Below are 15,442 nucleotides of genomic sequence, written 5' to 3'. Positions count from 1 at the left end.
TTCTAGGGGACTGATGACCACAGCAGTTGAGTCCCATAGTGCTCAGAGCCATTTGAACCATTTGAACCCTGCGGTTGCCTTTCGGCGGCTCGAGCATCTGGGGTTACCAGTGGTAGCTGTGTTGCGGGGGCTCGCCAGTACGGTCGTGTTAGCGAGCTATGGACCATAGATGTTTGGTTCCTTGCCAATAGTGTCTTTGGTCTATTATGTTTCCATCTATGGTTGTGGTCGTAGTTACCCAGAGAAAGGATAAACGGGTTGCGCGAGTGTCTCGTGTTATTGTACAGTCGTGTGGAGAGTTTTTGGAATACGTGCAAGATGGTATCTAGCCGATATTCCCAGTGAAAGTCCGCAGTGCGTGTGTAGCGCGGAGCGTTGCTTGTGATTCTGAATACTTTGTTCTGTATGAACTGCAGACGGCGCAGGCGTGTGGACGCAGCGTATCTCCAGACAGGGGCTGCGTACGTCATCAGGGGTCGAATAAGTGTCATGTATATGGATCTAGACACCCTCCTAACCAGTGTGCTACGCCTGTTAAGCATAGGGTAGAGTTGTTTGGGCCTCGCGTCTGCTTTGTTGGTTACGCGTTTCTCACGGAAACGTACTGGGCGTGCATGTAGTGTTATTGGGTTGCAGTGCTGATGTTTGCGCAGTAGTTTTGGTATTCTAGTGAACAGAACGGCTTTGCACTTGTCGACGTTTACTCTAACACGCCATTTCACCAGCCAAGGCTCTGCCGCTCTGAGTGCAGTCTGTAGTTGTGAGTTAATGTTAGACGGCTTCCAATCTTGCGCAAGGATGGCAGTGTCATCCGCGTAGATTGCCGCCGTCTTGTTGTGTGTAGCTGGGTGGTCGTTAATGTAGAGGTTAAACAGTAAGGTCCCTAGGATGCTTCCTTGGGGTACTACTGCCTGGATACCATGTCGTGTTGATTGATTGCCCTGTACGTCGGTGTTGAAACTCCTGTCCGTGAGATATGAATGTATGAGACGTACGAGCCCGTCGGGGAACCCTCCGTCGCTGAGTTTGCGTATAAGGCCGTAGTGCCATAGACGATCGAAAGCCTTTTCGATGTCCAGGAGCCGGCCGCGGTGGTCTAGCGGTTCTAGGCGCTCAGTTCGGAACCGCGCGACTGCTACGGTCGCAGGTTCGAATCCTGCCTCGGGCATGGATGTGTGTGATGTCCTTAGGTTAGTTAGGTTTAAGTAGTTCTAAGTTCTAGGGGACTGATGTCCACAGATGTTAAGGCCCATAGTGCTCAGAGCCATTTGAACCATTTTGATGTCCAGGAACACCGCCCCAGTTGCTTTGTTTCTGTTGTATCCGTGTGTTATGTATTCAAAGACGCGGAGGAGTTTTTGTGTTGTCAAGTGGTGACTCCTGAATCCGAATTTCCCCGGCCTCAGGGTATCGTTTGTAATGCAGTGCCTGGTGAGTCGTTTTAGTATTACCGTCTCAACGATCTTGCTGAGCGCGCTCAGCAGACTGATGGGTCGGTAATTTTGTGGGAGGCAGTGGTCTTTCCCCGGCTTCCTGAACATCAGGACCTTGGCCATCTTCGAAAAGGCGGGGAAGTGTTGGTGTTTAAGTATGGCATTCGTGATGTTTGTGAGGTAGTCTACTGCTTTGTCCGTGAACTCCTGGAAGACACGGTTTTGAATGCCATCGTGACCGGGGGCCTTCCTAGCGGTGGTATGCATGATGGCCCATTTGACTTCAGCTGTGCTAGCCTGTCGGATGAAAATTACCGGTGCCTTCAATTTTGTCTCCCAATTTTGGAAGCACTTGCGGATGAACATATCTCCTCCAAGCTCATAATTAGCAAATGGAGCAACCTTCCATTTATCTGGAAAGCCTAATCACCACATTGTGAGAGTGTGGGGCACTGAACAATCTCATTAAATTGCGGTACATAAACGAGGTTCAAATGGTTCAAATGGCTCTAAGCACTATCGGACTTAGCATCTGAGGTCATCAGTCCCCTAGACTTAGAACTGCTTAAACGTAACTAACCTAAGGGCATCACACACATCCATACCCGAGACAGGATGCGAACCTGCGACCGTAGCAGCAGCGCGGTTCCGGACTGAAGCGCCTAGAACCACTCGACTCGGTCACAGCGGCCGGCGCGTAAACGACATTCTCCGAATGTTTTCTGAGCAGTTTCACTGACGAATCCGTATGGGCCATTCTTCTTTTGTGAGAAGAGTGTGACGGTACCCTGAATGTTGCAGTTATGAGTGTTTCACAACTAATTGCTGATTCCGAGACTTTCATCTCGCAAGCCGCGCGGGATTAGCCGAACGGTCTAGGCGCTGCAGTCATGGACTGTGCGGCTGGTCCCGGAGGAGGTTCGGGCATCGGTGTACGTATTTGTCCTTAGGATAATTTTTGTTAAGTAGGGTGTAAGTTTAGGGACTGATGACCTTAGCAGTTAAGTCCCATAAGATTTCAGGCACATTTTAACATGTTCATCTCGCAAGAACATAAGGCTCCCCCTCGCTGGATGATCGAGGTTCGTCGCAACCGAAACGACGAACATCCGCGGGATCGAGCTCAAAGGCGTAATCAAAGGGAGGGTCCAGTGGGTCCGGATGTCCTCCCCCCCCCCTTCCCCCGCCCCACCCTCCAATCACCTAAATGAAATTTCACATGACCTATTTGCCGTGTACTGAAAATGAAAGATATTTTCATTTTCAGTCATACGACGAAAAACGGATATGCACTATCGGTAGTCGGCAAGGTAACGACAGATTTAAACTAGCTATACATACATAGCACCATCGGCTATCGCCCTTTCCTATTTTAGCCAAGACCTGTTGTGCTGTTGATCAGTTCAGTTCTTATTTGCAGGTGAATTTAATGTAGCTGCCACCGTTTATTGCTTTTGCACTGTCTGCTGTTGTGATAAGCTTCTAATTTTGGATATGTTTGTAAAAAAAAGAAGAGGAAAACCGATTTTCAAAAAAAAAATGGTTCAAATGGCTCTGAGCACTATGGGACTCAACTGCTGTGGTCATAAGTCCCCTAGAACTTAGAACTACTTAAAGCTAACTAACCTAAGGACAGCACACAACACCCAGCCATCACCAGGCAGAGAAAATCCCTGACCCCGCCGGGCATCGAACCCGGGAACCCGGGCGTGGGAAGCGAGAACGCTACCGCACGACCACGAGATGCGGGCAAAACCGATTTTCGTACATCCGCTAGCGTTACGGCAAGTTAAACATACAGTATGTATGCACTACTCTAGCAGCCTAATTACCTCTCTATAGCAGTTTAATGTTAGCACTGGAGTCGTTATTTGGATAGTTGTGGAACTTTGGGGTTGCAATATTTCACTATTTCACAAGGCTGCAGAGCAATAAATATCATTATAAACAACATTAAATTAAAATAGGCACATAAAAATTCATTTGGGTCTGTCTGCGTCGCCCAAAAATCGCGCTGATCAATAATAATGGAGTTGGTTGTATTTCTTTAAAAAAAGTCGCTTAATATTCTATCATTAGTAGCAAAGCTGAAAGCAAGGGGAAACTACAGCCGTAATTTTTCCCGAGGGCATGCAGCTTTACTGTATCATTAAATGATGATGGCGTCCTCTTGGATAAAATATTCCGGAGGTAAAATAGTCCCCCACTCGGATCTCCGGGCGGGTACTGCTCAAGAGGACGTCGTTGTCAGGAGAAAGAAAACTGGGATTCTACGGATCGGAGCGTGGAATGTCAGATCCCTTAATCGGCCAGGTAGCTTAGAAAATTTAAAAAGGGAAATGGATAGGTTTAATAAGTTAGATATAGTGGGAATTAGTGAAGTTCGGTGGCAGGAGGAACAAGACTTTTGGTCAGGTGAAGACAGGGTTATAAATACAAAATCAAATAGGGGTAATGCAGGAGTAGGTTTAATAATGAATAAAAAAATAGGAGTTCGGGTAAGCTACTACAAACAACATAGTGAACGCATTATTGTGGCCAAGATAGACACGAAGCCCTCGCCTACTACAGTAGTACAAGTTTATATGCCAACTAGCTCTGCAGATGATGAAGAAATTGATGAAATGTATGATGAGATAAAAGAAATTATTCAGGTAGTGAGGGGGACGAAAATTTAATAGTCATGAGTGACTGGAATTCGGTAGTAGGAAAAGGGAGAGAAGGAAACATAGTAGGTGAATATGGATTGGGGCTAAGAAATGAAAGAGGAAGCCATCTGGTAGAATTTTGTGCAGAGCATAGCTTAATCATAGCTAACACTTGGTTCAAGAATCATGAAAGAAGGTTGTATACATGGAAGAACCCTGGAGATACTAAAAGGCATCAGATAGATTATATAATGGTAACACAGAGATTTGGGAACCAGGTTTTAAGTTGTAAGACATTTCCAGGTGCAGATATGGACTCTGACCACAATCTATTGGTTATGAACTGTAGATTAATACTGAAGAAACTACAAAAAGGTGGGAATTTAAGGAGATGGGACCTGGATAAACTGAAAGAACCAGAGGTTGTAGAGAGTTTCAGGGAGTCCATAAGGGAACAATTCACAGGAACGGGGGAAAGAAATGCAGTAGAAGAAGAATAGGTAGCTTTGAGGAATGGAATAGTGAAGGCAGCAGAGGATCAAATAGGTAAAAAGACGAGGGCTAGTAGAAACCCTTGGGTAACGGAAGAAATATTGAATTTGATTGATGAAAGGAGAAAATATAAAAATGCAGTAAATGAAACAGGTAAAAAGGAATACAAACGTCCCAAAAACGATATCGACAGGAAGTGCAAAATGGCTAAGCAGGGATGACTAGAGGACAAATGTAAGGATGTAGAGGCCTGTCTCACTAGGGGCAAGATAGATACTGCCTACAGGAAAATTAAAGAGACCTTTGGAGAGAAGAGAACCACTTGTATGAATATCAAGAGCTCAGATGGCAACCCAGTTCTAAGCAAAGAAGGGAAGGCAGAAAGGTGGAAGGAGTATATAGAGGGTTTATACAAGGGCGATGTGCTTGAGGACAATATTATGGAAATGGAAGAGGATGTAGATGAAGATGAAATGGGAGATGCGATACTGTGTGAGGTGTTTGACAAAGCACTGTAAGACCTGAGTCGAAACAAGGCCCCCGGAGAAGACAACATTCCATTAGAACTACTGACAGCCTTGGGAGAGCCAGTCCTGACAAAACTCTACCGTCTGGTGAACAAGATGTATTAGACAGGCGAAATACCCTCAGGCTTCAAGAAGAATATAAAAATTCCAATCCCAAAGAAAGCAGGTGTTGACAGATGTGAAAATTATCGAACTATCAGTTTAATAAGTCACAGCTGCAAAATACGAACGCGAATTCTTTACAGACGAATGGAAAAACTGGTAGAAGCCGACCTCGGGGAAGATCAGTTTAGATTCCGTAGAAATGTTGGAACACGTGAGGCAATACTGATCCTACGACTTATCTTAGAAGAAAGATTAAGGAAAGGCAAACCTACATTTCTAGCATTTGTAGACTTAGAGAAAGCTTTTGACAATGTTGATTAGAATACTCTCTTTCAAATTCTGAAGGTGGCAGGGGTAAAATACAGGGAGTGAAAGGCTATTTACAATTTGTACAGAAAGCAGATGGCAGTTATAAGAGTCGAGGATTATGAAAGGGAAGCAGTGGTTGGGAAGGAAGTGAGACAGGGTTGTAGCCTATACCCGATGTTATTCAATCTGTATATTGAGCAAGCAATAAAAGAAACAAAAGAAAAGTTCGGATTAGGTGTTAAAATCCATGGAGAAGAAATAAAAATTTTGAGGTTTGCTGATGACATTGTAATTCTGTCAGAGGCAGCAAGGGACTTGGAAGATCATGGACAGTGTCTTGAAAGGAGGGTATAAGATGAACATCAACAAAAGCAAAACGAGGAGAATGAAATGTAGTCGAATTAAGTCGGGTGATGCTGAGGGAATTAGATAAGGAAATTAGACACTTAAGGAGTTTTGCTATTTTGGGAGCAAAATAACTGATCATGGTCGAAGTAGAGAGGATATAAATTGCAGACTCGCAATGGCACGGAAAGCGTTTCTGAAGAAGAAAAATTTGTTAACATCGAGTATAGATTTAAATGTCAGGAATACGTTTCTTAAAGTATTTGAATGAAGTGTAGCGATGTATGGAAGTGAAACGTGGACGATAAATAGTTTAGACAAGAAGAGAAGAGAAGCTTTCGAAATGTGGTGCTACAGAAGAATTATGAAGATTAGATGGGTAGATCACATAACTAATGAGGAGGTATTGAATAGAATTGGGGAGAAGAGGAGCTTGTGGCACTACTTGACTAGAAGAAGGGATCGGTTGGTAGGACATGTTGTGAGACATCGAGGGATCACCAATTTAGTATTGGAGGGCAGCGGCCGACCTTGGTGGCCACGTGGTTCTAGGCGCTGTAGTCCGGAACCGCGCGACTGCTACGGTCGCAGGTTCGAATCCTGCCTCGGGCATGGATGTGTGTGATGTCCTTAGGTTAGTTAGGTTTAAGTAGTTCTAAGTTCTAGAGGACTGGTGACCTTAGATGTTAAGTCCCATAGTGCTCAGAGCCATTTGAACCATTTTTGAGGGCAGTGTGGAGGGTAAAAATCATAGAGGGAGACCAAGAGATGAATACACTAAGCAGATTCAGAAGGATGTAAGCTGCAGTAGGTACTGGGAGATGAAGAAGCTTGTACAGGATAGAGTAGCATGGAGAGCTGCATCAAACCAGTCTCAGGACTGAAGACCACAACAACAACAACAACATTAGCAAAAACGTCAAAATATCACCCAGTCTGGTCATCTTGGCTGCATCCGAGCGTGGAAACCAGTTCCGATACGGAAGGATTGGGAGGGTTTTGAGGAAATTGGAAGGGGCATATGATGAGAGCATTTTTTATAGTTCGTACATTTCTAATAGTTTTTTTTTAGCGGGCTACTTAAATTCATCCGAACCGATTACGCCGTGCATCCGTCTCTCCACCTTTCATAAAAAATCTATTTACGCTCTTATAATGCTATAATAACGGAAGCCAGCAATACGATGAGAAATTAAATCTTAATATATAAATGCATTCACGCGCTATCAAATGACTGAACACGCACAATCAAAGGAAAGACACGCAATGTCAGAATTCAGTTTTTTGCTGTGATGCATTTTATTTTATTTAAAAAGAAATGTTCGCATGGCATTGCTGGCCGGGAGGCCCCATCCGGGGAAGTTGGGTCGTCGAGTGCGAGTCTCATTGCAGTCGACGCCACATGAGGCGACTCGCGTGCTGCTGATGAGGATGAAATGATGAAGAGGACAACACAACACCCAGTCCACGAATTGAGAAAATCTTCACACCAGCCTGGAATCGAACCCGGTCCCGCTGCATAGGAGGCAAGCATGTTACCATTCAGCTAAGCAGGCGGGCATTGTATTGTAAAACAATGTACCCCACAAACGTCGGGTAGCTCTGCGTGCCGAGCCGCTGAGCTAGCAATCCCTGGATTCGGGAGGCAAGGTGATTTCTATCCATCCGCTGGCAACCTGTAAATTTTTTTCTGTGGATTCCCATTTTCAAATTAGACAATTGCCTGGGTTGTTTCCTTACTATAGGCTACAGCCAATTCCTACCGAATTCCTTTCTTTCCTGACAAATTTCAGTTCCCTTAAAGATGCAGCCCTCTGCTTAAATGGAAAGAGCTGTATCGAAGATGAGTCGAGAATCTCTTGGAGACTCCCGGTACTAAAAGTCATATGAGAAATAAATAATAATCCAAATTCTACTCATTTAGGCTCATGCATTTGTCTGCCGGGACATTCTTTAATGCAGAAAATGGTCTTTCCTCCATTGCAAAAAGTGACAGATGCATACTTAAAGGAAGAAACTTGGGGAAGTGTGAGTTTGAATAATACCGGTACTTTGCATTTTTGCCACGAAAATTGTTCTAGCTTCTCCGCCGAACAGAGATTTCTTTATTCCAAACGCGCTGTCGGCAATAGTGTCGGCGTCCTAAAAACGCTCGTCCACTCTTGATCACCTTCTCAGCTCAGATCCAGATTGAAGGAAAAACAGTATAAAAGAAGGGTTAAGGTTGTCCGCCCTGGTAGCTGAGTGGTCAGCGCGACGGAATGTTATGCCTAACGAGCAGGGTTCGATTCCCGCCCTCCCCATCGACACGCAAGTCGCCACAGTTGAGTCAACTCGAAAGACTTGCACCAGGCGAACGGTCTATCCGACGGGAGACCCTAGCGTCACGGCATTTCCATTTTACCTTGGAGGGTGACGGGAGATTGGAGCATGACTGCTTCTTAGTCGTTTGCCAGAATATAGCACTGGTAAGTAACGAGATTTTTGTGACGGCCTTCGTAGCGACAACACTTCGCTGTAGAAACGGCCTACGAAGTCACCGCCACACTTTTAATAGCGGGCCGACCGGTCCGCTGGAACAGTGAACAGAAAGATGAAAACCCAAACACTCGGATTAAATGAAAGTCGGTACTTATCTTTATTAACGACGATACAGAACACAGTGGTGAACATGGTCTACAGAAATCTGTCTAGTTCGAGTCGGTGCGGCTAGGTCAGCGTCGGCTGACGACAAACAACAACTCTGCTGCGATGTACCCACAACTGACTAGCAGGTACACAATTCGGTGGCGAGTATACAACTGAGCGGCGAATCCAGAACTGTCCTAGCGCTCGCGACTCCAGCGCTTAAGAAGCCAGAAGCCAGCGGTGGCGCGCGCAGACTTGCGGCGATTTCCTGTATCGCTGGCGCTGCTTATGCGGGCGGCGTCCGGACTTTGATGCTGCCAACCTTTTTGGCAGCGGGCTCGGTTGGCATTACTGGCTAGGATATAACACTCCTCCCCCCCAAATCGCCGCACCGTCGTTGAATAATGACGTGGCGAGCGTCGACGGCGGGGGAGGGGTCTGGCCGCAGACGTAGCAGAAGAGACCGGGGCGGAGACTGTTGTCGGTGGCAGTCCCCGGTCCGCACCCCAGCATTGGCTGCGCGGGGCCTCGGGAAACACCGACTGAAAACCGAGGTCAGGGTGCACGCCTGTGACCACGGGCGCAGCTTCTGGTACTGGACGCGACGGGGCGTCGGGACCCACGAAGAGAGGCAGCGTCTCCTGACGCTGCGTCGACGGCTGCTGAGTGGGCGCCGGACAAGGCGCTGCGGTGTCAGACTCCTTGGGGGTGCCCAAGGAAAGCGGCTGCAGTACAGGCTGCACAGCCACCGCTGGGGAAGGCGGCCCGGCTGAGGGGTCGACGTCCATCAGCTCCGAAGGCGGTGGCGACCGAAGAGGGACCGCAGGCGCCGGAGCGACCACCCGGGGCGCTCCCGTATGAAGCTGCGCGGGAGGCATTAACGGGACGGGCTGTCGGCGTGGTAGCGGCGACGGCTGCTGCTGCTGCCCTGGGGGCGGCAGCGAAGTCGGAAGGCGCGGCTGAAACCCGCCGCGGACCAAATCTGTGGACAAAGAACGAGCGGCAGAATCCGGGCGGCCAGCGCGGCGCAACTGGTTCTGATGCCTCCTGTGCACCCCAGTAGCACCTTGAACAGTATAAAAACCGCGACCCTGGACACTTATCACGGAACCACGTTCCCAACGACGGCGACCGTGATAAACTCTGAAAAAAACGGCGTCGTTGCGCTGAAAACGCGTGCGATGCTCAGAAGCGGCGGGTCGATCCGGGGGGTGCAACAACCGTAGTAGGGTGCGATGACGACGGCCGTGGAGAAGCTGCGCAGGCGAAGGGCCGTCGCGTGGCGTGGTCCGGTACGATGACAGGAACGTGATGAGGGCCTGCTGACGAGAGTGCGTAGCACGAAGGCGGTCCATATGATCCTTGAATGTGCGTACAAAACGTTCCGCTGCACCATTCGATTGAGGGTGGAACGGCGGAGTAAGAACATGGCGAATGCCATTGGCAGAACAAAAACTTTCAAATTCAGCAGAGGTAAATTGTGGACCATTGTCAGACACTAAAACTTCTGGAAGACCCTCAATACAAAAAAATTGAAGACAACGCCTGTATAGTTTGTGCAGACGTTGTAGACTGCATGGGCACAACAAACGGAAAATTACTAAATGCATCTATCACGATGAGCCAACGAGAATGCCAATATGGACCAGCGAAATCAATATGTACTCGCTGCCAGGGACCGGCAGGGCGTGCCCACTCAAAATAGCGTTGAGGCGGAGCAGCTTGGTGTTCGGCACACGTCGAACAATCTGTAGACATCTGCGTAATCTGCTTATCAATGCCGATCCATGTACAATGACGGCGGGCAAGCTGCTTGGTGCGGACCACTCCCCAATGACCTTGATGCAACAAGTCGGGGACCTTGGATTGGAGCACTTGGGGAACCACTACACGAAGCTGGTCATTCTCGGTGCGTAACAGCAAAACTCCGTGCGAAACAGACAACAGATGACGTTGCGGATAATAGCGACGAACCACAGGATCCGATATGTCCTTTGCCTTGGACGGCCAACCACGTTGAACAAAACGTAATAGTAAACTCAGATGAGGATCCGTAGCTGTCTCACGTGCCACCTGACGATAATCAATTGGAAAATCCCGGAGGGATTGATGCTCATCGGCGTCAATCTGATGGCAAGAGTCGTCAGAGGAATCGAAGACCTCATCCGCAGCAATCGGCAATCGAGAAAGCGCGTCAGCGTTTGCATGCTGAGCTGTAGGGCGATACAGTATCTCATACTGGTATTGTGATAACAAAAGAGCCCAACGTTGTAGTCTCTGAGCTGTCCGCTGAGGAACTGGTTTAGACGGATGAAACAGCGACGTCAGGGGCTTGTGATCTGTGACTAAATAGAATGGTCTACCATAGAGGTAGTGATGGAATTTTGTGACACCGAACACAATAGCCAACGCTTCCTTGTCCAATTGGCTATAATTACACTGAGCTTTGTTTAGCAATTTAGATGCGAACGCAATAGGACATTCGGTGTTACCGACTCGGTGAGACAACTCAGCACCGAGGCCGAAAGAAGAGGCATCACAAGCCAACACCAGAGGCTTGTTAGGGTCGTAATGGACCAGACAACGATCATTCAATAAAGCCTCTTTAAGCTGCTGAAAGGCTGATTGGCAATCAGCTGACCACACAAACGGAACATTCTTACGGCGGAGACGATGCAACGGTGCAGCAATCTGTGATGCATTAGGTATAAACCTAATATAATATGTCAATTTGCCAAGAACTGCTTGCAATTCATGCAGATTGCGAGGGGCGGGCAAATCACGAATAGCTGCTAAATGTGACTGGGAGGGATGAATGCCTTGAGCATTAATAACATGTCCCAGATACTCCAACTCCGTAAGGAAAAATGAACATTTATCGATGTTGCAACGTAGGCCTGCCTGAGACAACACTGTAAACAAACACTCCAAATTACGGAAATGTTCAGCAGGCGTCCGACCGGACACAACAATATCGTCTAAATAGTTGCAACACGATGGCACATTAGCCAAAAGTTGGGACAAAAAACGCTGAAAAACAGCTGGAGCTGACGCACAACCAAAAGGCAAAAGCAGAAAACGGAACAACCCCAACGACGTGTTTATGACAAAATACTGTTGTGATTGCTCGTCGAGGGGCAATTGCAAATATGCTTCACGGAGATCAATTTTGGAAAAGAAACGAGCTTCCCCTAACTTATCCATCAGCTCGTCCGGTCTAGGCAAAGGAAAAGAATCAATGACAGTCTGAGGATTAACTGTCGACTTAAAATCAGCACACAAACGTAACTTGCCAGACGGTTTCTTTATAATAACTAAGGGAGAAGCCCACTGGCTCGCTGAAACGGGTTGAATAACACCGTTGTTTTGCCAACGACGAAGTTCATCTTCTACAGGTGCCCGGAGGGCGTGAGGCACTGGACGAGCACGAAAAAATCGAGGCTGAGCATTATCTTTTAACGTAATATGAGCGGCAAAGTTCGCAGCACAACCGAGTTCGTCTTTAAATATGTCACTGTATCGTTTACACAAATCGGTTATGCTGTCTTGAGGAACAACAACAGAATTAAGTTGCAACACATTGTCTTGGATAGACGGGCCAAACAAGTCAAAACAGTCTAATCCGAAAATGTTTACACTGTCTGTAGCGCGGAGCACAGTGAATGAAACTGTTTTTGTATTGCCACGGAATGTGGCTGGCACGCTACATACACCTAACACAGGAATTTGTTCTCCACTATAAGCAGCCAAAGAATGTTTTGCCGCTGAAAGTTTAGGGCGGCCGATAGCCGCATACGTAGCACTATTTATGAGAGTCACAGACGCACCAGTGTCTAATTGAAAATTGAAGGTCTTATCCTGGATACGTAGCTTCACAAATAGTTTATTACACTGTCTCTGGATCGGTGCAGCGGAGGCGGAAGACACAAAATCAGCGCGTTTAGCGCGTGTTCGCTGCTTACGACAACTCGTGGGTTGGGCGGGTGGAACAACAACTCCCGCTTCACTTGCAGTCTGTACATTACTTTTTACAGCGTTTGAATTACGCTTGGGTCGCATAGCAGAGGGCTGGGTGGGTGGCTTATTGCGAACAAGTTTATTACCCACACGAACCGTGGAAGAGTCTTTAAACGCGACCTTCTGGGCGGGCTGGCTTTGAAGAACATGAATATCCATGGGCTGGGCAGCACTAGAATTGTTCTTGCGTTTACGCAAACAAACAGTCTGGATGTGTCCTTTCCTTTGACAAAAGTGACAAACCGCGTTTCTTAACTGGCAACGTTCACGAGGATGAGCAAGAACACACTTAGGGCAAGACTTAACTCTATCATTTTGCACACGCGGCTGACGAATGTGTTTAACATGACGCGGCCGGCTAGTGTTTACAGTCTGACTCTGCCGGTGGGGCCGCGGGCGTGACATAACTTGCTTAGCACAGGCAATTTGAGAAATACGTGGCTGATCTAACTCACACTCAGAATAGTCAAAAGTATCTTGGGCTTCAATAATGTTCATCACAGTCTCTAATGACGGGTCAGGCAACTTTAAGATAGCAGCACGAATACGAGAATCGGCAATGTTTTGAGTAATAGCGTCCCGTAACATGACATCACTGTAGGAAGCTCCACACACACAATTAAATCGGCACTGCCGGGTGAGGCCCCGTAAATCTGTTAACCACTGTTTATTAGATTGATGAGGCAGTTTCTTTAATCTGAAGAACTTGAATCTGGCCGCTGCCACATGAACTCGCGACTCGAAATACTCAGCAAGCTTGGTAACAACAAGGTCATAGTCTAAAGCTTCTGGCTTGGATTCCGGGAACAACTTACAAAGTAGTCGATAGACTTCCACGCCTGCAGTGGAAATTAAATAAAGCTGCCGCTCATTACCTGTGATTTTGTAGACTGACATGTGCGCCTGCAACTGCGCGAAATATTCTTGCCATTCCTCTCGTGATGCCTCAAAAGCACGAAAAGGCGGTGCTGCCTGTGCTTGTTCCTTGTGTGGTGGTGGATTAGCCGCTTGTTTGGCGATTGCTTCCACCAGACTTTGTATTTGCTGACTCTGTAACAAGATCAACTGTTGTAATTCGGCAGACATAGTGAACACAAATTAAACCAGCCCCCAAAATTTTATCGCTATAATTAGTATAACCAGAAACAAGTTGAACCAGCCCTGCACACGAGTTCGGAAGCCCTCGTCGCCAGTTTTGTGACGGCCTTCGTAGCGACAACACTTCGCTGTAGAAACGGCCTACGAAGTCACCGCCACACTTTTAATAGCGGGCCGACCGGTCCGCTGGAACAGTGAACAGAAAGATGAAAACCCAAACACTCGGATTAAATGAAAGTCGGTACTTATCTTTATTAACGACGATACAGAACACAGTGGTGAACATGGTCTACAGAAATCTGTCTAGTTCGAGTCGGTGCGGCTAGGTCAGCGTCGGCTGACGACAAACAACAACTCTGCTGCGATGTACCCACAACTGACTAGCAGGTACACAATTCGGTGGCGAATATACAACTGAGCGGCGAATCCAGAACTGTCCTAGCGCTCGCGACTCCAGCGCTTAAGAAGCCAGAAGCCAGCGGTGGCGCGCGCAGACTTGCGGCGATTTCCTGTATCGCTGGCGCTGCTTATGCGGGCGGCGTCCGGACTTTGATGCTGCCAACCTTTTTGGCAGCGGGCTCGGTTGGCATTACTGGCTAGGATATAACAGAGATGATATCTCTGCATGGTGAAAACTCGGAGGTCATTGTCAAATAAAGCGGTTTATCATCATTTATGGAAATATTCAGAATAAATGAAAATGAGTCTTCTTGAGGTCCTCTTTGACAAATCCTGGTTACGTCCTTGTTGGGCGTAGTGGTGAAGATGGTGTGGCTCTTTTCACTCGGCCGCCTAGGTCGCCTGATCTAACGCCTTCTGACTTTTTTCCTTTGAGGGTACGTATCCCCACTGCTAAGAACACTGAACAGCTTCGAGAACACGTTAATGATCTTTGACAGGGCGTTGCTACAAAAGGTATAGAACGAACTTACTACCTATTGGACGTGTGTCGTGTGACATGAGAGAGCGCATATTGCGAACTTGGTGGGTTGACGGTTTCCTTCATGCATCAATCATATTAGAACATGTAATGCTTTGCAAAATATACAGCTGTGAAAAGCAATGTATGATTTGTAGTAGCCCTATATTTCGCGACTTAGAGTGTTATTTTACGGGGTATAAAACAAAATATGGTCTGGGTGGATGGTTTTTCGCAGGCAGCAAACAGTCTGTTCCCTAGGATGGAGAGTCTTCGGCAGAAAAAGAAGTAACTTAGGCCCCAACGAAATGTGCATTCACGAAATTATAGATTTCACAAAACCAAAAACGTAGTATCTTACGTCTACAGCACAGTGAGGTGACAAAAGTCATGGAATAACGATATGCACATGTACAGATGGTAGTAGTGTGGTGTCACCGCCAGACACCACACTTGCTAGGTGGTAGCTTAAATCGGCCGCGGTCCATTAGTACATGTCGGACCCGCGTGTCGCCACTGTCAGGATCGCAGACCGAGCGCCACCACACGGCAGGTCTCGAGAGACGTACTAGCACTCGCCCCAGTTGTACGGACGACATTGCTAGCGACTACACGTACGAAGCCTTTCTCTCAATTGCCGAGAGACAGTTAGAATAGCCTTCAGCTAAGTCCATGGCTACGACCTAGCAAGGCGCCATTAACCATATCTGGAGAGAGTCTCACTTGTCTTATCAAGAGAAATGTACCACAATGAATTAAAGTTAAGTATACGAGAAGCTCCGTTCTTTTCTTTATAGCTTTCATCACGTATCCTGTTTCAGACTTAACGCCAGTCGGCGTGTGTGTACGCGTGCCTTTCGGTTACCCGTCACTGTGGACTGGCTGCCTTGTCAGTCCACTACATTGGCGACGAGTGTAAAC

General features: G+C 47.2%; 1 protein-coding gene across 1 annotated transcript in view; it reads right to left on the bottom strand.

Annotated features, from left to right (window-relative positions):
- LOC126252598 (uncharacterized) overlaps positions 1–12,663 on the bottom strand; it is a 69,557-nt gene extending 56,894 nt beyond the window's left edge. The window contains exons 1-2 of the mRNA XM_049953500.1: positions 12,534–12,663; positions 9,031–9,469 (exon numbers count right to left, since the gene is read on the bottom strand). Of these exons, the coding sequence (XP_049809457.1) occupies positions 9,031–9,469; positions 12,534–12,663 (569 nt within the window). The remainder of the gene's footprint in view (positions 1–9,030; positions 9,470–12,533) is intronic.
- Positions 12,664–15,442: the final 2,779 nt, after the last annotated feature.

This window comes from Schistocerca nitens, chromosome 4, assembly GCF_023898315.1.
Source record: "Schistocerca nitens isolate TAMUIC-IGC-003100 chromosome 4, iqSchNite1.1, whole genome shotgun sequence".
NCBI lineage: Eukaryota > Metazoa > Arthropoda > Insecta > Orthoptera > Acrididae > Schistocerca > Schistocerca nitens.
This window is presented reverse-complemented; position numbering and strand designations above follow the sequence as displayed.